At 37.3% G+C, this 25,350-nt stretch overlaps 2 protein-coding genes across 7 annotated transcripts in view; both read left to right on the forward strand.

Moving 5' to 3' along the window:
• LOC127440889 (gastrula zinc finger protein XlCGF7.1-like) overlaps window positions 1-25,350 on the forward strand; it is a 151,688-nt gene that overhangs the window by 95,299 nt on the left and 31,039 nt on the right. The window lies entirely within an intron of this gene.
• On the forward strand, window positions 1,027-24,628 carry LOC127440832 (oocyte zinc finger protein XlCOF26-like). 6 transcript variants are annotated; one of them, XR_007897197.1, is made up of 8 exons: window positions 1,035-1,117; window positions 1,914-2,011; window positions 2,277-2,522; window positions 17,972-18,189; window positions 19,169-21,394; window positions 21,749-21,845; window positions 22,500-22,585; window positions 23,447-24,620. XR_007897197.1 is itself a non-coding variant. In XM_051697787.1 (8 exons), the coding sequence occupies exons 3-7, from the start codon at window positions 2,438-2,440 to the stop codon at window positions 22,519-22,521; spliced, it is 543 nt and encodes a 180-aa protein (XP_051553747.1). In that variant the 5' UTR covers window positions 1,035-1,117; window positions 1,914-2,011; window positions 2,277-2,437; the 3' UTR covers window positions 22,522-22,585; window positions 23,447-24,627. The 6 variants fall into 6 exon arrangements, 3 of the variants coding, with proteins under 3 accessions (XP_051553746.1, XP_051553747.1, XP_051553745.1); XR_007897198.1 differs by having other exon boundaries at window positions 17,972-18,051; XM_051697787.1 differs by having other exon boundaries at window positions 21,274-21,394; window positions 23,447-24,627.

Raw genomic sequence — 25,350 nt, forward strand, 5'->3', positions numbered from 1 at the left:
GGCAGTGTGTTCATTAAAGGATTACTGTATATCACTTTAACCTTCATTTAACTTTAATTTGATAAGCCAGTTCCCCTCTGGCTAAACAGCATGAATACAACGGCAATATAAGTTATCTATCTGTAATACAAGTCTTGTTTTATGTTGTAAACTAAGTAGATGTTGGTGGGCAATGTTTAAAACTAAAGGATTTTGTACGAACTCTAAGATTAATGATTAAGTTTCTATGAAATCCATCCCAAATTGTTTTCAGAAGCGCACGTAGATGCAGTGTCCTTTTATATGGCTGATTAAGGCTTTAGTTGGTATAAATGTATCATCTATGTATTCTATTATAAGAGAGTGTCGTTCATCCTATGTCCAAGATCAATCAATCATTTATTTCTAAAGCACATTTAAAAAAAGCAAGTGTTGACAAAAGTGCTGTACAATAAGATTAACAAGACAGTAAGAAAATTACACACACATTCACACAATTATAACAAACACACATCCACCTACACAGATCTAAGAGATTATTTTAATACATTAACAATAAGAAAATGACAAACAACTCAATCATGTACACACAAAATATAACACAAACACATATCCACCTACTCAGATCCATAGGCTACAGAGAAAAGATGAGCCTTACGAGATGATTTAAAAACATCAATAGTGGGACAAGATCTTATATAAACTGGTAACTTATTCCACAAACGAATGGCTGCTACTGAGAAGGCACGGTCACCCTTGAGTTTTAGATGGGACTTGGGAACAAACAGCAGTGTGCTGTTGGTCATTTAGAAGAAAAACATATTACTCTTAAAATCTAGGTGTATTGTGAAATATTATTCAATTCTAGGTCATTTTATGGTTTTAAATATTTAATTAATAGTAAAGTTACTTTATTAGGCTACATTTAATAATTTTATCCTCCAAATTCCACTCCATATTACACTGCGATTGTGTGCATTGTTTTATGTAATCATGTTATGATTTAAGAAATAGGACTTTTATTTTGATTCTCAGAACCGTTCTGCTGTTGTGACGTCATAAATGGGCACCGCGTGATTCATCGGTCTGGTGTTTCTGTTTCAGGTTAGCCTTCAGCAATCAAGGCGAATAAAAAAAGGTAAAAAAATAAAAAATAAATAAAAAAAATATAAAAAGTTTAAAATTGATACTAAGTTTTACAAATTTGTTCCAACTACATGATAATGTCATTGAAACCATTCTACATTGTTTTATGAAGTGCTGATAGTTGTAAATGTTTGTGTAAAGTGCATTTACAGATTTTGTTTTTAATTTCCGTCAGTAAATGTTGAGATTACTTGAATTGATGTGTTCAGAGTGTCGGTTTAGCAGAGATCTGGTTACACATACAGAGTTACATGAACACATTTTCTCCTTATATTTTATGTATGTTGTTTATCAGACTGCTGGAGGTTCATGTGAGGATGTTTCTGGGTCACTTCTACAATTCGATGACTTTTAACTTTTTTTGCTTCAATAAATAACATTATCATTTAAAAAGTGTATTTTGTGTTTACTCAGATTGCCTTTGTTTTGTGTTAGATTTTGTTTGAATTTTTTAAACAATTTAGTATGAGATATACACAAAAACAGGAAATCAGGAAGGTGGCACTATCTCTCAGTGGTGTCATTGTGAATCAAACTGAAATCTTTCATGAACGATTTCGTCTCTAGGCAACCCAAACACATGGGTTTACCATGCTAGCATTAACGTTAGTGCACACTAGCTCTCTGACATATCATCTAAGTCGATGAAATGATAATGATAAACAAGTGTAAGATGTTGCATGAAAGAATCCTACAGTTATCAGCAGGTCTGCTAAGAACAAGCGACCTCTCCTGATCAATAGTAGTAATAACATCCTAACCTGAACACAAAATGATCTCTTTTTCAGTGTACTAAAATCAATTTGCAGTCTTGTCTGACGGGTCATATATGGCCCGCGAGCCGCCAGTTGCCCATCTCATTATTAGACCCATGAGAATTGAACAGGTTGTGAAGTCTTTTTTCATTTTGCTTGGTTTATTTGTCATATTTTTGCCTTTTTATATTGTTACATTTATTTGCCATTCATAATTTCTTCAACATGTGATGAGTGGGCTGTCAAAGTATTTTTTTGAAATGCAAGTATAAAATTACAGTAAAGGATAAAAATAAGTCAATTGAGGATAAATTACTTTAAAAGGTAAAGTAGAAAAGCTTAAATGTGTAAATACAGAAATGTTTAAATTCTGACATTTATTTTTAATGTTGACAGGTCTGGTCATCACTACCACACAGTGATTGTGAATCCACTCCCAAAGCAATTCATCAATAAATGCTCTGAATATTCCTGTCATCTTTGAACTGAAGAAGAGTTTCCAGAAGAGCAGGACAAACTTCAAGTGTGTCAACAATTTCGGACATACTACTGCAAAGATGGATTTTATTAAAGAGGAGAGAGAGGACATGGGTTATCCAGAACCACACAGAGTGAAAGATGAAGAAACTGAGGAACAAATAGGTTTGTGTCCATTCTTGATTCTTCATTAATAACTGCTGAAGTGTGATTTGAGGATCTCAGACCCCGTTTACACCTGGTATTAAGATGTATTTTGGGTGATATAATCTCAAGTAGTCAGCGCTAAGTAAACTGTAAACGTGTTCCAAAACATTCTGTGATTGGATAACAAAAACCACAACAGGTAGTCAAAAACGCATGTGACAACTTCACATTTGAGGTGCAAATGCTAATCCATCCTGATGCATCCTGGACAGCAGTGAAGCTCTGTCCATTTGCTTACAAATCCGGGAGAGTTCTTGTTTTTAAACTGCACCAAAGCATTTAATTCTGTTGACTTATTTGGTGCAATGGCACATTTATATATTTTATATATTTTTTCATTTCCTTAAGTACTATTTGTATAGCATTAATGTAACTAAGGGCTTCAGATGGTTTTACTAGTTTAATTCTACAGCTGAATTTACAATAAAGGGCATTGACTCAATTGACTACACAAGCATTTTTTTCATTATTAATCTTGGTTGGTTACTGTTTGATTGAAGGGAAAGACAAATTCTATATTTTTATACCTTGGAACACTGTTTTACCATGGCATATTTTTTTAATCAATGGCAAATAGGGGTGCACTGAACTTTCGGCAGGTGACTATTTTCAGCGGAGAGAGAACACCAAAGATTTGAACCGAAACCATTACTTTAACATCCAAAAACTAAAATACTGACATGGAGAAAAAGCAGCATTTGTGATCCTGGATTAATTGCATGAAATGTAAACGTCAGCTGATGAAAAGCACACTTAAATTTACATAAGCACACTGCAATAAAAATTAGGGATGTGCGGAACGACTAATTTCACAGACGTTTAAATGAAAATTTTGGAGTTGACTAGTCTAAAAACAAACCAACCTTCAGAAAACAGCCCAAAAAATGTTGTTTATGCGACCCATTTAAATTACTTAATCTATTCCAAATCCGATTCTAAATTCTGCTGAAAAAGGGCCTTTATCTGCGACGTGCTCGCCTTGCATTATCATCATTGTACATTATATAGAGAGCATGACACGCATTCATCTTTAGCGAATACAGGTTTATTTATTGAAGACAATTGAATGAATTGTGCAGGACCAATAGCGCAACCCTAAAAGTCTGTTCTAAATGGAATTCGCCAAGTAAAAGTTACTTAACATATTAAAACAGTCAGGACATTGTTGAAAATAATTAACAGGTAAGCCAAATCTACATTAAGCAGTTGGCACCTTGTTGAAAATAGCCTTCTTAATCAGCAGCAGATGAAAAAAAATGGCATTCCTTGCCTAAAACAAGGATTTTCTAGGCTACTTACTCAAAAGCAAAAAAATGTTGATGAGCAAAATGAATACGTCGACATGGTTTGGTGAAAGACGGGACTTGACTCACCTGAGGCGGCTATTCTGCACTTGAAAAAGCCCACTCGGCGGGAAAATAACTTACAAGCATGGACAGATTTAAAGAAGACTCAAATATGAAAAACATCCGACTTTCAAGCCAATGTTTCGGAAAATCCGCTTTCTGCACCACCACCAATCTGAATGACTCTTTTCAATGATGGAAACATGTCTAGATCAAGAACATTGATAATTCTCACCATGTGATCTATGACATTACTCTGAATCTCCTGCATTAGAAAGTGAATTGGCCAGTGTGGTCGCAGCTTCACTTCCGTGATTATGCTAATGCCGGGCAGCAAATTTAAACGCGAGCCCTATGCACATTAGGGGTCAAACGATTATCGGATCTGATATTCATAATTTTTCTAATTATCGGACTCGTTATTTTGTCTGATCTGATTGCTGATACATTTTTAAATGCGCTCCACTGGCTCTGATGCCACCGCCTCTCTCTGAATGGTTACTGCTTGTAGTCTGGCTCAATGTCCCGCCCACAGTATTATCAGATTATTTGGTCACGAGTAAATGGCCAGTCAACACTGTACTCTGTTAGCAGCACTACAAAACAACGGAGCTGTGTACACAGCAAGTGCTCCGGAACGTAGATAGCACTGATCTTTCAGTGCTATATTCTTGAATATTTTTCTCTAGCACCAAACGAACGCTTCATTAATGCCCTTTCACGCTCCGCAAGCGTTACCTCTCTCCCCAGGCCCACAACATGAGATGCCGCATAGCAGGGCTGCAGACGCGGTTATTTCAACGACAGTTATGAGTTCGTTTTTTTACATGCTGATGCAGGCATTGATAGTGGTAGCTAGTAAACCAACGTTAGGAGGTTTAGCAAATGTAACGTCAACTTTGATGCCGTTAAATCTTTCACTTCCGTTATGAATAAAATCCCATTTCCCATTTTACACGTGACTAAACGGGCTGGCCAGCAAGCTACATGAACAGTGTCAACTCCAATAACGTTGATTCTCGTCTGTTATCACGTTAATAGATAACATTCTGTTATGAGCTGTTTAGTTCATTATTTTTATATATTTAAAGTTTCATTTCAAAAGAAATGCTGCTAGGAGCTCCAGTATTTTTCAAAAGATAATATTGAAGTGTTCTGTTTTGCAGTATTTCGTTAAACACGTTCATTGGCATTTAAAGGACGTTTTGTGTTGGAGTTTGTGTTAGTGTATATTTTGACACTAAAATTATAATTTTTACTGCACATGTATATCGGCCCCAAATATACAGCTGGTACTGTATATTTTGCATTTTCCTTTTGCTGATGTAGTTCTGGTGAAGTAAAGTTTACATATGTGGCTTGAACAGCCAGATGCATTTACACTTGACAGAGTTTTGAATGGAATGCATCTCAAACCACCTCTGGAGGTGATCGGATTTATATTCGTCTAGTATCCATCTTGGAGTGCATTTACACCTGGTCTTTTCATGATAGCAAGTGTAAATAGTCCCTTTGTGTGAAGTTACTGTATGTTAACACAGGGCTGTATATTTGACTCTCCAGTGCTGGAACAGGGCTAAAACAAAGTGTGGATATAGGTCTGACAATTTGAGACTGTAGTTTGAAGTAATCACTTTTCTTTGCATGATACATTGACTGCATTTATACAATAGCCTATGTCGGCGTTAGCTTGCTAGCCAGCTTTATCAATAGCTGTTAGCTAAATTTGGTGGATGTTGACAGTAGCTATTTATAAAATCGACTGTACATTATAAATATGTTGACACAATTCAGTTTTCCATCACAACTGTCATTTTGATATATCAATGCGCTATTGTTTTATAATAATAGAATGTATATATTTTCTGTATAACCAAGTTATGTTACACTAATGAATGGGTCTTTTTGCATTATCTTGAACATTGACTAGCATTCATTTCATGTGTTCTTGTAGTTTAGCTAAAATTACACAGATCAATCCTTATAGCACTATATTTCACATACTTTGCAGTTATGTAAGCTTACCTGTCCAATAAGAAGAACGCCAACTCAGGGTCGTTTTTGATCCCCAAAACCGAACGAAGGTCCATCCAGGAATCAATGCCCTGCCGATGTTCACTCTAGTTTTCGCTCGACCACGATCCCGCTTATCCAGATGGGATTCAGTAGATAAATGTTTTTTGTTGTTGTTTTTTTGGCTTACTCTGAGTTTGTGTAGGAGTCGGTGTTGTGCTGGGAGCCAGACGTTTGCAGGATTCCATCTCTAAGATAATGTTACCTAGTGTTGCAGTTTGTTGTCGCTGTTGAATAGCGGAAGAAATGCATTGAGGCAAGGCTCTCGGGGGCTCACATAAACATCACATCCTTTGGATTTTCCCGGCAAAAGCGACCCGCTCCCTTCGCGTGAAAATCAGTCTACAGGCTTTAATAGGCAACCTAGAAAGTTGATCTCATTGAAACTCCCTTGTTTTAATTGTTTAGTTTTTTTTAATTTTTTTTTATTTTTTTTTTTTTTTTATAAGTACAGCAAAATAAATAATCAATCACCTTTTTAGTCACCCATATCTATATCACATTCTGATATGCCATATTATTACTATTAATTTTCATGTTAAGATAAATGATTGCCATTTCTAAACCTCCAATATCACTAAATACACATTTTCTTATTTCCTGCTTTTTAATTAACACTAATATAATCCTTAATGCATGTAAGAATATTTAAATAGAGTTTTAACGATTGTTTCATGAACATTCATTGGACTGGTTTAAGAATGGACCACTGAAAACGACCACTAATATAAATGGCCTATAAGAGGATAGCATTGCATGGAGTTTCTCTTAGAAACATGCTGAATTCAATGTTTCTGACTCAAAAGCTCACCCTTTTTAATCTCATTCTCTGTAAGTTATGCATTGATACAGACTTGCGGGCAAACATAGTAATATCTTGCGATGTAATAAACCGCCTCTCAGTTTTTCTGCTGTTGTTTTTGCATTTAGCGCATAAAATGGAGGTTCACGGATCTTTAGCGTGGCTGCATTTGCAGCTGCACAGAGCGTTTCCTCGACCCTTAAAATGTGTCCATGGCCATGCGCTAAAGTTTAATTGCTTGAGATTTTGCAATAGCAAAGTAGACATCAGACTCTTTTTATTGTTCTTTGTTGCAACGCTGTTAATAGCTGTTATTTGTGGATTGTCCAAGTGCTCGAAACGAAACTTAACGCACACATGCGAATGGGTTAAAAATTATATTTGCATGTTATAGTTTTTAATCACATATGTGAGCAAAACTGTCATACTGTATAGCCCTGAAAGCAAATAAAAAAGCAGCAGAAACTGAGAGGCGATCTTTTACAACGCAACAGCCTTTGAATGAGCGGCACATTCTAAACATGGTGAAATGCACTGATCTCCTCTACTGTCCATAAAAACCTGGTGTCATAGGGTTATTTTAGATTTCTGTAATGTGTAGCGGCCAAATAAAGTGAATTCGTAGCACTGTAAACAACACGCTCAGTGCACGTTTCAAACTGAACTCAGCACATCTGTTTCCCTAAGCACGAGATTAAATTCGTGGAGCAAGCACTAAAATGCCTCACGGGCACTCAGGGCAGAGCTGCGCATGAGCAGTGCATGCAGACAGTTTAATTAAATTGCAGCATTTATTTAAAATAAATAAATTTCTATTTTGATTGATCGTTCAGCCCCACACGATGCATCTCATCACATTCAATTCAGACTGCAAGCTCTCGACTCGCATATCATTCTTTTACATCTGCACTGGAGATTCAGTAGTGGCACATCGCCGCTTCTGGAAAGTGGTGCAGGAAACACTGACGAGTACTCTATTACTCGATTACACATGCACATCTCTAGTCATGACCATTGTCATCGCCATATTGGGGGTGGATTATATTCTAGCATCCAACGTTTAGAGAGTTTTGGTCCAATAATCTTTGACGTCATCAATATACTGCTAGTTTAGAGAATTGGGATATTTTGTCAGGTCTTGAGGAATTGAGAAAAAAGCTAAGTATCATCAGCATAACAGTGACAGATAATTCCATGGTTCTTGATAATGTCTCCCAAGGGAAGCATACACAAGGAGAAAAGCAGAGGCCCTAAATCTGATCCCTGGGGCACTCCATACTTAACTCTAGTTTGATCTGACAATTCCTCATTTAGCCATCAGAAAAATAGGACTTAAACCTTGCTAATGCCTGGCCACTAATTTTAATGTAATTCTCAAGTCTATTCAAGAGGATGTCATGGTCTGTGGTGTCAAAGGCAGCACTAAGATCCAATAACACTTGAAGAGAAAAGCAGCATCGGTCAGAAGAAAAAAGCATGTCATTCCTAATTCTGACAAGCACAGTATGTGTACTGTGATGGGGCCTAAATCCTGACTGAAAATCTTTAAAGATAGAATTTACATAAAATTATGCTTTAACAAAAAATTATGCTAAAGTCCTCATTGTATGTATATAATGAATAACAAGATTAAAAAGCATGCCTTAAAAATGATAGTCTTAGGCCCCCATTGAGCAAGCCAAAGGCGACTGTGGCAAGGAACACAAAACTCCATAAGATGTAGGTAATGGAGAAAAATAACCTTGGGAAAAACAGGCTCACCAGGGGGGCCAGTTCCCCTCTGGCTAAACAGCATGAATACAACAGCAATATTAGTTATCTATGTATAATACAAGTCTTGTTTTATGTAAGTAAATTGAGTAGATGTTGGTGGCCAATGTTTAAACTAGAAGGATTTTGTACTAACTATAATTGTAATGATTAAGTGTCTATGAATTACATCCCAAATTGTTTGCAGAAGTACACATAGATGCAGTGTCCATTTATTTGGCTGATTAAGGCTTTAGTTGGTATTTATCATTTACGTATGCTATTATATTTTAAAATAGTGATGAGTTAATAATATTAAAAAAAAAAAAAGGTTCTGAGATTACAAGAAATACATATTTTAGTTGCTTAGAGCGGGTATAGGTCTAATGTACAAATTGTTGTTTTTTTATGTTTTAAAAAGTTTTGTTAGTTCTTCCTGACCTTTAACAACGATGGACTGAAGTTCTGAATACTATGAGGCACAGCCTTCTGAGGTGCTGTGGCAGACTGTTGCATAGTTCCAGTTTTCTTTCTGATAGGGCTGGGCGACATGGCAACAAAAATTATATCTCGATATTATTTAGCCAGTAGACGATAATCGATATATATCTCGATAATTATGTATTTGCTCTGAAATGGCTTAAGTGATTTTTTTAAAGTGTTAAATATAATTAGATTATTTTTAATTATAACCTTATTATTTACTGTGGTATGGCATGCAACAAAGTGGTAGCCCATTCAAATAATCACTTAATATGCTTCAAATTTCTTACAAAGAGTCAATGCCATAAACTGCAAGCAAAACTTTGTTACCTGATGAACTGATAAAAACCTGTGCTCTCCTGCCACACAAGAGATTCCTTGCAGCTGACCAATCAGAATGGACTTTTTGCCAGATCTTGCTATTGTGCTGCAAAATGCATCATGTTTATGATGAATGGTGTGTGGGTATTCCATGGGCATAAAGTCTGAATCTGAGACTTTAACCTTCAGCATTAAGCAAGTTTAAATCTTCTTGAAACTTCCTTGTCCTAATTTTAATGTTTAGTGTTTTACAAATATAGCAACTAAAACGTATGAGGGAGCAAAATAAATCAATCACCTTTTATTTAAACCCATATACAAGCACATTTTGATATAATTACATATTTTAATAGTATTTATATTCATGTCATGATAAAATAACACCACAGAATAGACCTATTTTCTTGTTTTGTAATTAAAAACACTAATACTTTGATTTTGAATAAATTTTTTAATTAACATATTAATTGTATTGATTTATAAATAGACCACTGGAAAAAACATATCTGTGGAGCACTAATCTGAATAGAATATTAGAGGAGCTCATCCCACTGTGGTGTTTCTCTGTATCTCAGATTTCTATGTCATAAACTCACCACTCTTAAAACTCTTCATCTAACCATCTAGATTTTCTGGGCAAAAAGAATAATACCTCGCGTTTGAAGTGATAGCCTCTCAATTTCTGCCACACTCTTTTTTGTGCTAGAGATTAAACTAAACGAGCTAAACTGTCTCACTGACTGTACAGCCCTGCCCTGTTTATTTTGCCACAAGTTCGTTTATTTTAGGTGGGCAGACGAACCTTTAGGGTGGGCAGTGCCCACACATAGACACTCCTCTGGATACTGTGTCGCGTTATTAGGTTTATTTAATAATGTAATGGTTACAAATGTCTGGAATTGTGCGAATGCGTGATCTTGTAACACTTTGCTTCTGAAACCGCTCCGAGAGCACTAACAGCACATCACGTGTTCCGCTCGTGCACACAGAGCAGCACATGACCTATTCACTCTGCAACACGCACAGATCATGCATTCTTGTAATTAAAGCGCAGCCTTTTACGGTGTAATACTGACATTTGACCATATCGCGTTTCTGATGCTTTTTATTGTTTGTGCTGCCCTCAAGGACTGTGAAATGAGTCTAAGATACGCTCTTTAGGAAACGCTGTGACCAGTTTAAAGGGGCATTAAAATTATCACAATATTCATGATATTGCATAATTTTACATTGTCAGTAAAATTATCACGATAATATCGTGAGTATTCGATATATCACCCAGCCCTACTTTCTGATAGTCTCAATTTTGTTAGGAAAGAAATTCATAAAGTAATTACTAGTGTGCTGCGATGGAATTTTCTTACCCTGTTGGTGTTTTGTTTCTTGTCAATTTAACCATGGTACTAAATACATACTTAGGATTGTTGTGGTTACTTAAAGGAATAGTTCATCCAAAAATGAAAATTTCTCTCATCATTTACTCCCCTCATGCTATCCCAGACGTGTATGACTCTGTAGGTCCATACAATGCAAGTGAATAGGTGCCAAAATTTTGAAGCTCCAAAAACCTCATTTAGTCATCATAAAAGTAGTCCATACGACTCCAGTGGATTAATTAATGTCTTCTGAAATGAAACACCAGATGTGTACTTTTTACTAAAAGCTTTTGTATGCATGTTCACGAGGTGGGGGTTCAAGCTGCCTGTCACATGACTTAAGCACGTTGGCATGTCAGTATCTTCGGAAAATGTTTCCTGCATACCCTCAATATTTTGAGTGACTCAATGAGTGTACAGAGTCAGCGAGCAGCAATAGCTTCAGTCGCTAAGGATCACTGATAGTGACACATTGACACTGCACTTCCGTATTTATTGTGTTTCACACGTCAGTTCTCATGTGAACTTGCCAATGTGTTTACGTCACTTGAGAGGCAGCTTGAACTCCACCCTTGTGAACGTGCATACCATAGCTGGCCGAAAGCAAACATTTTTAGTACAAAAAGGGTTTTAAATATTGATCTATTTCTTAAACACACCTAGCTTTTTGCTTCAGAAGACATTAATTAATCCGCTGGAGTCATATGGATTACTTTTATGATCGCTATACCCTATATGCTTTTTGGAGCTTCAAAATTTTGGCATCCATTCCCTTGCATTGTATGGACCTACAAAGCTGAAATATTCTTCTAATAATCTTTGTTTGTGTTCTGCTGAAGAAAGTCATTTACATCTGAGATAGCATGAGGGTGAGTAAATGATGAGAGAATTTTCATTTTTGGGTGAACTAGTCCTTTATTAAAGGTTTTGTGTTTTGTAGTTTGGAAAACAGACACAGTCTCGATATTATATCTACAGTAGGTGACACAGTCCCTATGTGTTGTGGTTTGCATTACCTGTGTGACATCAAGGCAGCTAGCAGACAGTCGGTTTAGCCAGTCTGTCTGTTTCCTCAACTGGGCCCCCAGTTAGTCAAACACTAACACTATTAAGACTATGATCCATATCTCCTATAATCTCCTATAGCCAAAGCGCTTTCATCAGGATTCTCAGTGGGTGCGTCACTGAGTGGGGAGATCCTGTTGGAAACCCTAACAGGAATGGGAGAGTGGTGTCGCAGTACCTTACGGCTATGCTGCGAAGTCGTCACCCATTTTCCCTGCTGCAGGGGCTCTACTGCTGGAACAGAAGTGTGTTCATGGCTCGCTGTGCCAGCTGCATCCAAAAGAATTTCGAACAGCTTTTCTTTCTCGGTGGCCTCTACAAGCATTCAGATGCGTGTCTCTTATTTATTTTCTTCATCAGCCCAGCTAATTCCTTACAATTCTCACATGTGTATCCCTCCCGATACATGTGGTGCAGGTAACAATAATGTGTGATGGTGCTCTGACTTACAGCAGTTGTTTGTTTTTAAAGGAGTTTGTGGTTGCGTTCCATGGAATCTAAATTAATCACAATTAAAGTGAAGTGTAGGGGAAAAAAGCAGAAAAATGGGTACACATAGTAAAATCTTGGCAAATCGCAAAAGAAAGTAAAGTGTAGTATTTTAAAAGAAAGACCAGCAGAAACAGGAAGTGACGACAAAAGGCACTAAAATTTAGGACAATACAAGTTATCAGTTCTGTCATTAATATCAGATGTTCACTGCTGGTAACTGCAACAAGTGAGGTATTCTCTCCTTTCTTTAATGACTGCCTAATTTGCTGACTGCAACTATTCAATAATACTGTGCTACTTTTGTAACATTTACAATATACTCCTATGTGCTTGTGTTTTAGCACATTCCCTTAATGGTTTGAGTGCCTTTTTCTAATTTGTGAACCCACTGCTGATAAACGTATTGTGGTTAGCATTTGTCCCAAACATTCGGCATGCAAAATAAAAGGCTGCATATCTCTTTTTCCTGTATCCACAAGCTAAAGAAAGTTGAGAAAGCCACTTACAGACCATGCTGCATGTGTAGGAGGTGAAGAGTACACTGCTTACATGGTGCACTTTTGTGCCTTAAGAAGATTTCACAGAAAAAGCAAAAGCATTCTGGTGTCCATGTAAATGATATCACGTCCATGTGGACTGCCACGCATATGGATATATACATACCACGATATACATGGTAGCAAAATCTCTACCGGTTGACACTTTATACTGTCTCAACGATATATATTGGCTTGCTGCCCAGCCCTACAGTAGGTATAAATGACTTTTTATAGATATTCTTATATGCCATAGGCATTACATAGTGCCTCCCAGAGAGCAACAAAACAGACGGTTCATAGAGGTGGTGAGTAATGTGTTTTATAGTATGTCTGGCTTTTTCTCCCAACTGAATCCAGAGTTTGCCAATGATTTTACTGGCTGTGTTAATCACTCTAGCCAGAACATTTTCATGTCTACATCTAAGATGACCATACCAGGATATTCAATTAAATGTAAGCACACTCTCAACCAGTGCTGTATAAGCAATCTCCAGGATATTCAGACTCACAACAAAGCTTTTTACTTTCCTGACTAGGTACGAACGTTTTATATATATATATATATATATATATACATATACAGTGCATCCGGAAAGTATTCACAGCGCTTCACTTTTTCCACATTTTGTTATGTTACAGCCTTATTCCAAAATGGATTAAATTCATTATTTTCCTCAAAATTCTACAAACAATACCCCATAATGACAACATGAAAGAAGTTTTTATGAAATCTTTGCAAATTTATTAAAAATAAAAAACGAAAAAAATCACATGTACATAAGTATTCACAGCCTTTGCTCAGTACTTTGTTGAAGCACCTTTGGCACCAATTACAGCCTCAAGTATTTTTGAGTATGATGCTACAAGCTTGGCACACCTATTTTTGGGCAGTTTCTCCCATTCTTCTTTGCAGGACCTCTCAAGCTCCATCAGGTTGGATGGGGAGCGTCGGTGCACAGCCATTTTCAGATCTCTCCAGAGATGTTCAATCGGGTTCAAGTCTGGGCTCTGGCTGGGCCACTCAAGGACATTCACAGAGTTGTCCCAGAGCCACTCCTTTGTTATCTTGGCTGTGTGCTTAGGGTCGTTGTCCTGTTGGAAGATGAACCTTCGCCCCAGTCTGAGGTCCAGAGCGCTCTGGAGCAGGTTCTCATCAAGGATGTCTCTGTACATTGCTGCATTCATCTTTCCCTCGATCCTGACTAGTCTCCCAGTTCCTGCCGCTGAAAAACATCCCCACAGAATGATGCTGCCACCACCATGCTTCACTGTAGGGATGGTATTGTCCAGGTGTTGAGCGTTGCCTGATTTCCTCCAGACATGACGCTTGCCATTCAGGCCAAAGAGTTCAATCTTTGTTTCTCATGGTCTGAGAGTCCTTCAGGTGCCTTTTGGCAAACTCCAGGCGGGCTGTCATGTGCCTTTTACTGAGGAGTGGCTTCCGTCTGGCCACTCTATCATACAGGCCTGATTAGTGGAGTGCTGCAGAGATGGTTGTTCTTCTGGAAGTTTCTCCTCTCTCCACAGAGAAATGCTGGAGCTCTGTCAGAGTGACCATCGGGTTCTTGGTCACCTCCCTGACTAAGGCCCTTCTCCCCCAGTCGCTCAGTTTGGCCAGGCAGCCAGCTCTAGGAAGAGTCCTGGTGGTTCCAAACTTTTTCCATTTACGGATGATGGAGGCCACTGTGCTCATTGGGACCTTCAATGCTGCAGAAATTTTTCTGTACCCTTCCCCAGATCTGTGCCTCGATACAATCCTGTCTCGGAGGTCTACAGACAATTCCTTGGACTTCATGGCTTGGTTTGTGCTCTGACATGCACTGTTAACTGTGGGACCTTATATAGACAGGAGTGTGCCTTTCCAAATCATGTCCAATCAACTGAATTTACCACAGGTGGACTCCAATCAAGTTGTAGAAACATCTCAAGGATGATCAGTGGAACAGGATGCACCTGAGCTCAATTTTGAGTGTCATAGCAAAGGCTGTGAATACTTATGTACATGTGATTTTTTTTTGGTTTTTATTTTTAATAAATTTGCAAAGATTTCAAACAAACTTCTTTCACGTTGTCATTATGGGGTATTGTTTGTAGAATTTTGAGGAAAATAATGAATTTAATCCATTTTGGAATAAGGCTGTAACATAACAAAATGTGGAAAAAGTGAAGCGCTGTGAATACTTTCCGGATGCACTGTATATATACACACAAACACACACACACACACACACACACACACACACACCGATCAGCCACAACATTAAAACGACTGACAGGTGAAGTGAATAACATTTATTATCTTGTTTCAATGGCACCTGTCAAGTGGTGGTATAATATATATATATATGTATATAAGGCAGCAGGTGAACAGTCAGTTCTTGAATTTCAAGTTTTGGAATCAGGAAAAAATGGGCAAGCATAAGGATCTGAGCGACTTTGACAAGGGCCAAATTGTGATGGCTAGACGACTGGGTCAGAGCATCTCCAAAACGGCAGGTCTTGTGGAGTGTTCCCGGTATGCAGTGGTTAGTACTTACCAAAAGTGGTCCAAGAAAGGAACACCGGTGAACTGGCGACAGGGTCATGGGCACCCAAGGTTCATTGATGCGAGTGGGGAGTGAAGGCTAGCTCGTCTTGTCCGATCCCACAGAAGAGCTACTGTAGCACAAATTGCTGAAGAACTTTATACTGGCCATGATAGAAAGGTGTCAGAACACACAGTGCATCGCAGCTTGCTGCGTAGGGGGCTGCATAGCCATAGACCGGTCAGAGTGCCCATGCTGACCCCTGTCCACCGCCGAAAGTGCCTACAGTGGGCATGCAAGCGTCAGAATTGGACCATGGAGCAATGGAAAAAGGTGGCCTGGTCTGATGAATCACGTTTTCTTTTAGATCATGTGGACGGCTGGGTGCAGGTGCATTGTTTACCTGGGGAAGAGATGGCAACAGAATGCAACATGGGAAGAAGGCAAGCCGGTGGAGGCAGTGTGATGCTCTGGAACCTTGGGTCCTGGCATTCATGTGGATGTGACTTTGGCACGTACCACCTACCTAAAGATTATTGCAGACCACGTACACCCCTTCATGGCAGCGGTATTCCCTGATGGCAGTGGCCTCTTTCAGCAGGATAATGTGCCCTGCCGTACTGCAAAAATTGTTCAGGAATGGTTTGAGGAACATAAAGTTAAAATTGTTGACTTGGCCTCCAAATTCCCCAGATCTCAATCCGATTGAGCATATATGGTATGTGCTGGACCAACAAGTCCGATCCATTGAGGCCCCACCTCGCAACATGCAGGACTTAAAGGATGTTCTGCTAACGTCTTGGTGCCAGATACCACAGGACACCTTCAGAGGTCTTGTGGAGTCCATGCCTCGACGGGTCAGAGCTGTTTTGGGGGCACGAGGGGGACCTACATGATATTACGCAGGTGGTTTTAATGTTGTGGCTAATCGATATATATACACTGGCGGCCAAAAGTTTGGAATAATGTACAGATTTTTGCTCTTATGTAAAGAAATTGGTACTTTTATTCACCAAAGTGGCATTCAACTGATCACAATGTATAGTCAGGACATTAATAATATGAAAAATTACTTTTACTATTTGAAAAAAATGTTCAGAACTTCTTAAACTACTTCAATGAGGTCTCATCAAAAAATCCTCCACGTGCAGCAATGACAGCTTTGCAGATCCTTGGCATTCTAGCTGTCAGTTTGTCCAGATACTCAGGTGACATTTCACCCCACGCTTCCTGTAGCACTTGCCATAGATGTGGCTGTCTAGTCGGGCACTTCTTACGCACCTTACAATCTAGCTGGTCCCACAAAAGCTCAATGGGGTTAAGATCCATAACACTCTTTTCTAATTATCTGTTGTCCAATGTCTGTGTTTCTTTGCCCACTCTAACCTTTTCTTTTTGTTTTTCTGTTTCAAAAGTGGCTTTTTCTTTGCAATTCTTTCCATAAGGCCTGCACCCCTGAGTCTTCTCTTTACTGTTGTACATGAAGCTGGTGTTGAGCGGGTAGAATTCAATGAAGCTGTCAGCTGAGGACATGTGAGGCATCTATTTCTCAAACTAGAGACTCTGATGTACTTATCCTCTTGTTTAGCTGTACATCTGGCCTTCCACATCTCTTTCCATCCTTGTTAGAGCCAGTTGTGCTTTGTCTTTGAAGACTGTAGTGTACACCTTTGTATGAAATCTTCAGTTTTTGGCAATTTCAAGCATTGTACAGCCTTCATTTCTCAAAACAATGATTGACTGACGAGTTTCTAGAGAAAGCTGTTTCTTTTTTGCCATTTTTGACCTAATATTGACCTTAAGACATGCCAGTCTATTGCATACTGTGGCAACTCAAAAACAAACACAAAGACAATGTTAAGCTTCATTTAATGAACCAAATAGCGTTCAGCTGTGTTTGATATAATGGCAAGTGATTTTCTAGTACCAAATTAGCTATTTAGCATGATTACTCAAGGATAAGGTGTTGGAGTGATGGCTGCTGGAAATGGGGCCTGTCTATTTGATCAAAAATGATTTTTTTCAAGTAGTGATGGTGCTGTTTTTTTACATCAGTAATGTCCTGACTATACTTTGTGATCAGTTGAATGCCACTTTGGTGAAAGTACCAATTTCCTTCTGAAACAGTAAAATCTGTTCATTATTCCAGACTTTTGGCTGCCAGTGTGTGTATATAAGTTTTGTATCATAAGTGAAGCACAATTTACAGTCGAGATATGTAATTGTCCATTCAAAACTATAAAAAAAAAATTCAGGAGGGTGCTTATTTGTTGCAATTTGAAATACTATGACTTCTTGTTTTGTTGATCATCAGTTCTTTGGTTTTATTTATTATCAGTTCCAATGCACTGTTGTTGCACTATTTCAGTAAACCATTTGCTCACTTCATATATTGATCCAGGTTTTCTCCATTATCCTTGTTGAGGCCCACCAATGCCATATCATCATTTTATTTAAAAAGATTAAAATTGTGCTTACAGTTCATTAATTCATTGACAGAGAGAAAATTATAGACACAACCATGAGAGGCCCCTCTACTAAGAATAACATTTTCTGACATATTGTTTGAATAATTTTCTTCTCATTTTACATTTACTGCCCTTAAATTGGTTAACTATTAAATATGTTTATTTTAGGTCTGATGGAAGGGAAAGAAGAAAGTCAAGAACTGAATGAAGTGGAGGAGACACGTCACTTTCAGATGCCTTATGATTATGTAACTGCAGAGCAATCATTTAGTTGCTCACAGACTGAAATGAATTTCTCACAACAAACAAATCAAAGAACAAAAGTCACAAATTCTTTTACCTGCCCTCAGTGTGCAAAGAGTTTCAAACGGAAAGACCACCTTAAAGTACACATAAGAATTCATTCTGGAGAGAAGCCTTTCATATGCCCTCAGTGTGGAAAGAGTTTCAGAGAGAAAGGAAATCTTAAGAGTCACCTGAGAATTCACACTGGAGAGAAGCTTTTCTCATGTCCTCACTGTGAAAAGAGTTTCACACAGAAAATAAGCCTTGATAACCACATAAGAATTCACTCTGGAGAGAAGCCTTTCACATGTCATCATTGTGGAAGGAGTTTCAGACAAAAAATAAGCCTTAATACCCACATGAAAACTCACTCAAGAGTAAAGCCTTACATGTGCCCTCAGTGTGGAAAGAGTTTCTCACAGAAAGAAAGCCTAAAGGATCACATAAGAATTCACACTGGAGGGATGCCTTTCAAATGCCCTCACTGTGGAAAGAGATTCACATATTTTAATAATCTTCAAAATCATCTTTACTCTAAGCACAATGAAGCAAAGTCATTTAACTGTGATCAGTGTGATAGAAGTTTTATCTCAGAATCAGCCCTGAAGGGACACCTGACAATTCATGCAAAGAAGCCCCATTTGTGTTCCTTTTGCGGAAAGAGTTTTTTGTGCCCATACCGTTTCAAAGAGCACCAGGAAAGTCATACTAGTGTGAAAACTCATGTGTGCCCTGAGTGTGGCGATGCCTTTGCAGGAGCCGGCAACTTGAAGATACACCAAAGAATCCATATTAAAGAAAATAAGTGTTTACACTGTGACAAGAGTTTCACTCATTTAGAAGACCTGGAAGCACATGAGAAAGTGCATACTGGAGAGTAGCCATAGCTCTAGCCTTCATGTGGGAAAGAGTTTCAAGTCACAAAGTTAATCTTCAGGCCCAATGCTTTAAAGAAACTGTTAAGAACAGAACAAACTTTCTTGTATTAAAATCAAGATTATTCCATTGTGTTAGAAGATTAATCAGTCAAATACTCTCTCTCTTTCTCTCTCCCTCTCTTCCACGCTGCTGCCAAATCAGATGGGAGCACTGCATAGCGTCTCTCCCATCTGCGCTCTTTTACCACACAATTACAGCACAAAAAACCCCCCCCACAAGAATCAACATCAGATGGGACATTGAAAGACACAATGCCACTGGTTGAAATGATCATCTCTGATGTTATCTGTGAATCTGCGTTTCAACCACAGGAAGACGTCAATGATATCAACAACTTACTCTTAATTGTACACATTTACCTCAGGAACGTTATCTGATGTTACAGTTTGTTAGCTTGAAAAAATTAACTGTAGAGAAGAGCAAATTGCTATAATCTTTAACGTTCAGAGATTCACTTTGCATGGATACAGCTCATTGCAAAGGTTTATGACAGCCCACATGCATTCATTAATTTGTGGCCGCATTACCACCTCGGATTGTGCATCATTTTTCAAACTCAAAATGTGATTCTGGATCACTGCAACTCAAAATGATGGCGCAGGTCACGTTTATGTAAGGAATAATTAACAATGGACCATCAATTTTGCAGCCTCTGCGTCTTAGCCGCATTACCACATCTGGGTGTGGATTATTGTTCATTAATTCAACGGGTCAGTGTCAATTATTCCGCTAATACCACGGTTACCATTTCAAAAGACATCTTTCAGGGTTTTATCTCAGGACATTTTCAGGTTTGCCACAGATATTAAATTGAGATATTTCAGAAATTGTTTGTCATTATTAATGGATTTACTTAGCCAATGTTTTTATTTGGTTGTTTTGCGGTGGAAGCCTATACGGCTCTTTGAAATAACTGAAATAATTTGCCAAAATGATTTGAAACTGTTTTGTGGTCAAGACCTGGAACTGCTTCTTAGCCATGTGTTTACTGAATAATAAATGCAGTATATATATTAAAGCAAATGGATTTAGCTTATTCCAGGGCAGGGGCACGGTTGAAAATAACATTCATTGTGTCCAAGGTTGTATAATGTAAAACATTTTTATAGTGAATGTAATTTTGCTGTGCATGAAGACATTTTTTTTAATTGTAATTATGTAATTATATAATCATATAAGTGACCAGTATAATATAATGTAGTCTTTAATTTTAAGGATTGGTAAGCTAATGTATAGGAATAAGTCTATAAAAGAGAAACCTTTCTGTAAGTAATCGTGCAACTCTTCCATTCTTATCACATATATGTTATAAACATCAAAGGCACATGTTGAAAAACATCATAAACACCCGATTATAATAATTTTTCAGAAAAGAGATACAAGGTTGCATATATCGGGGGAGTCTGAACAACTTTTTCAGCAATTATGATATAGTGTATGTGTAATTTATTAGGGTTTCCGTTCAGATCCAGCTGGTTTCAGTTTACTTTTCATTAAAAATCTGCCACCATATCCCTATATTTAACATGATTTCGTGAGAATTTGTATGTATTTTATATAAAGCGTGGTTCTAACAAACGTTCATTTACTTATGTTTACACTGACACCGAAAAACGTACAATATTGGCGTATTGACAGCATCTAAAATGTATGAATGAATGAACGTTACATTTATATTGCGCTTTCCTGACACTACACTCAAAGCGCTTTACACAGTGAACAGGGGATCAAAATTATTCCTTGCTTCAGCAAATATTGCTCATTAAAATAAACAGATTTTTACTCAAAATGTAATGCTGTCAACTTTCCTTAATTATATGCTATATTTGTACAAGATATTGAGATTATGCTGTACTCATAATAATAAAGAAACTTTGCTAATTATTTTGAGCGACAATAATCTTAATTTTAGTAAACCCAGCCTAATTTTGTAAAATTCCATGGGAAACCACGATGCAGAATGTGACTGAATTTTAAGCAAGCATATTTGGGTCTGGCTGCCATTTTGGATGAGGAGAGCTCGTGGTGGACAACACAAAGTTTTTGCCAAAAAGTTCAAAGGTAAATTACTTTAAACATAGTGTGAAATCAGTAGAGGTTTTTTTTTTTTTCCCTGTTGCTATAAAGTTTGTGTATTCAAGTTTCTATTCGCTTAAAGAAGTTATTAACTTACATTACATTTGCAAATCTACAGCATATTAAACGTTTGTCTGCATGAGGCTAATTAGATGTGTACATGTTCACAGTCGAACAAACAAAGGAGCCTGCGCATTTTTTCACCAGGCAGATACTCTTCATCTTCAACTGCTGCTCAGGGCCTTCACCTACAACTCCTCACTCGCATCGCAGAAACTCAGCAAACATCAGGTAATTCCAGTAAATTAATTGCATTTCTACACCAATTTAAAATGTTTAATGCAAACTTCAAATTGTACATCTTGAAACCAGCTAACATTTTCTGAGTGTTGGTTTATATTCAGCTTCATCAGCTGCATCTACATTTTTAGTGTTCAGTTAGTGTTTGAGACGACATGAATAAATACATACATCAATATCATGTGAAGCATAAATTTCGGTCTCTGTAATGAGTTTCACTGTTGTGGTTGCCGCTTGCCTTAAACGACATTGAGGTTGTCAATGACAATAATTAATATTCTTTATGTGGCGCTTACACCATACTTTTCTCATGGGAAAATACTGTGCTTTCTCATTGTCGGGCAGTGGCAGAGAATTCCCGCAGATTTTTCACAGGAAAGACAGTTCATCTTCAACCGCTGCTCAGGTGTCACTCACGTGGCAGAAACTCAGCAGGAAACAGGTAACTCCAACAAGTAAATCGCTTTTCTACATGTTTCAATGCAAACGTCTCATTGAACCCCTTCATCTTAAAGAGAAACCAGCTTACATTAGCTGAGTGTTGGTTTATGTTCACTTTTCAGCTTAATCAAATGATTTTAGTAGTTCACCCAAAAATTCTATTTCTCTTGTCATTTGGCCTTCTCACCCCTTATGCCTTCTCAAACTCGTATGACTTTCTGTCTTCTGTGGAACACAAACCAAAAAACCAAAAAAGTAATATGGATTACATTGATGCTGCCTTTATGGATCTTGAAAGTGTTTAACCTCACTGACTTTCACTATATGGACAAACACACATCATATATCCTTCACAAATCTTTGTTTGTGTTCCCCTGAAGAAAGTCAAATGAGTTTGACATGGCATAAGACTGCATAAATGATGAGAGAATTATCATTTTTGGTTTGCCTCAAAGAGACACCCTGATATCAACATGTGTGAGTTGGTTTGTAAAAAAGAGTCACATTATAAGTATAATACTGCTGCAATATGTAGCAGGGTTTGCAGCGGCTGAAAATTGTCTCGTCATGAAACTTAAATGTAAACTAGCCATACATGCTGATTATCTTGTCAGTTACAATTATACTATTTTTTTTTATTTTTTTTGTCTAACAGGATAGGGTCATTTAAATTATAGTTCTGGCAGGTCTACAACTATAACTGAAAGAAGAGTCAGAGGTTTTCAAGGCAAAGAAAAAAAGGTAGGAAACACATTTGGATGACATTATTCATATAGCACCATTTTAACATATCCGCTGACATTCATATAAAAGAATGCATTTGGTACAGTGGTTGAATAGCTGTGTGCTTCAAATGAAAATTCTCTTTTCGTTTACTCACCCTCATCCCATCCCAGATGTGTATGACTTTCTTCTGCAGAACACAAACTAAGATTTTTAGAAGAATATTTCAGCTCTGTAGGTCCTCACAATGCAAGTGAATGGTGATCAGAACTTTGAAAGTACAAAAGCACATAAAGGTAGCATTAAAGATATGAATACGACTCCAGTGGTTTAATCCATGACTTCAGAAGCGAAATTATAGGTGTGGGTGAGAAACAGATCAAAAGTCATTTTTAATATGAATTTTCCTCCCTGCCCAGTAGGTGGTGAAATGCACATGTGAATCCCCAAAGACAAGAAAAGACAAATATGAAAGTCAAAGTGGAGATTGATAGTAAAAAAGTACTTAAATATTGATCTATTTCTCACTCACACTTATATCACTTCTGAAGACATTCAACCACTGGAGTCATATGAATTACTTTATGCCACCTTAATGTGCTTTTTGACCACCATTCACTTGCATTGAATGTACCAACAGAGCTGAGATATTCTTCTAAAAATCTTTGTGTTCAACAGAAGAAAGTAAAATGTCATACACATCTGGAATGGCATGGTGGTGAGTAAATGAGAATTTTTATTTTTGGGTGAACTATCCCTTTAAGCATCACTTTTCTTTTTACTCTGTGATTATTGATTTTGAGGATATTTAATTGTGCAAATAAATACAATGGAAACTGTTAATATACATTTTGACAAAGATTATTTCTTTGCATTTAGGAAGAGGAGCTTGACCAAGCACAGAAAGGAGCAGATGCCATCAATGCTTGGAGCAGGAAGAGCGAAAGTTGCCTTTCAACCCACTGGATGTACTGACTGTCCTTGAAAATGAGCTGGGGACATTTGTCAAACCTTAGGTCAGTGCACTGACTTTTTGGGCTACTTTATGCCCTTCACATCAGCTACCCAAAGAAGCTGACTCTTTTTCCTTTCTTTTTTTGAGGTCATACAGTAAATGGTGTTGCTTCTTGATGTTGGCAATGTCTGGCCAAGTTGAAAGATCTTTTGAATGAATAGTTTCATTTATAAATACAAATTGTTTCTGTTTATCATCATGATTTTGTTACTATTTTTGTATTTGAGAACATATTTTGCTCTAGGAGAGCATGAATATCTATGTTAGATTGTAAATTTGTAAACAACAATAAAAACCTTTGACATTCACCAGTCGTCTGTTATTTCTTCAGGTCATTTTATTTTAAAGTTAATTGAAAGTAAATCAACAGAACCTAGAATTTGAAGCTGCTAATAGCACTTACAATTGAGCTAAATGACCTTAAAATACATAGTTGGGTAAACAGAGACTCTTAGGGTTAAAAAAACCATATATGTAGTAGCTGGCGTGGCACAGTATTTTAAGTAAACATTTCTGAATGGAAGCTCGTTAATTTGGCCATAGCCAGCTACATTTTTTTTTAGGTAACGTTGCTTAAAATTCCTAGTGGAATTTGCTTAAAAAGTGGGATGCAAAAGTGATGCGCTATATTTTTAAGCAAATCCAGCACATTATTTTTTTTCAGTGGACTCTCCTCAACCACCACCAGTTTGCAGCATCCACCTGGATGATGCAGTGGCAGCCATAGTGCGCCAGTATGCTCACCACACACCAGTAATCATGTACGAATTATCAACTTTAGAGAAGTACAAATGTTTCTTTCTTATGAAATCCATGAATATTGAATTCATGAAATTAATCAGTTGATTTTTATTGTATTAGTAATCAATGAGATAAATTAAATAATCAATGCAATCATATGTATTTAACTCTATGCATTGACATATTTACCTTAGCCTATATGACATAATAGTGCTTTCATTCTATTCTGTGTGATTTCTAGTGTCGTAATCAAATTGTTTCAAAGAATTATACCACTTTACCCATCACTAAACTTAAATATGATTAAATGGATACAAATTCTGTATTGTTTAATCATTCATTAAGCATTTAAGTTGCAGTGGGACACAAATGGATTTTCTGAACATGCTGTAGCTAAAAAATAAAATAAAAAAATTACTACAAGTTTTACTCAGTGATGTCAAATTCTCATTGGCTCTCACTTGTGACTGATTAGGACATGCCATATTTTTTATGTATTTGTTTGAATGAAACATGACCGCATGTACGGAGTGGACCAGGAGAAGATTTTCTGTGTTGAACAACTTCAATCCTACTCTCTACTAAGGGTGTAAATCGGACGTTTCATCACGATACGATCTTATATCGATTCTCTTGGCCTGCGATCCCATATTTGCCGATACTTCAAAGTCTGCCGTGATACAATTTCGATTTGATTCGATTCAGGGCCCTGTGATGGATATTCCGATATTATGTGCCTATTTTATGCAAACAATTTAAAAAATGTTGCCCTCAAATGCAACCAAAATATAATTTGAATATTTTATAGAGCTCTCTGAAAAGTGTAAATTTAGTATCCACATTGGGACATCCACAACAAAATAATGTACTTCAGATGTTGAAAAAAATGATACAGATAATATAAAAAAAATAATGTCACACACAAGTGATCATCAATCGTTTGATTACAGCTTATTTTTCAGTTTAATCCAATGCAAAGTACTTACATACCCATGACTTGTTTCCAACTATCCATGCTATCCGCAGG

Source organism: Myxocyprinus asiaticus, chromosome 5, assembly GCF_019703515.2.
Source record: "Myxocyprinus asiaticus isolate MX2 ecotype Aquarium Trade chromosome 5, UBuf_Myxa_2, whole genome shotgun sequence".
NCBI classification, from domain to species: domain Eukaryota; kingdom Metazoa; phylum Chordata; class Actinopteri; order Cypriniformes; family Catostomidae; genus Myxocyprinus; species Myxocyprinus asiaticus.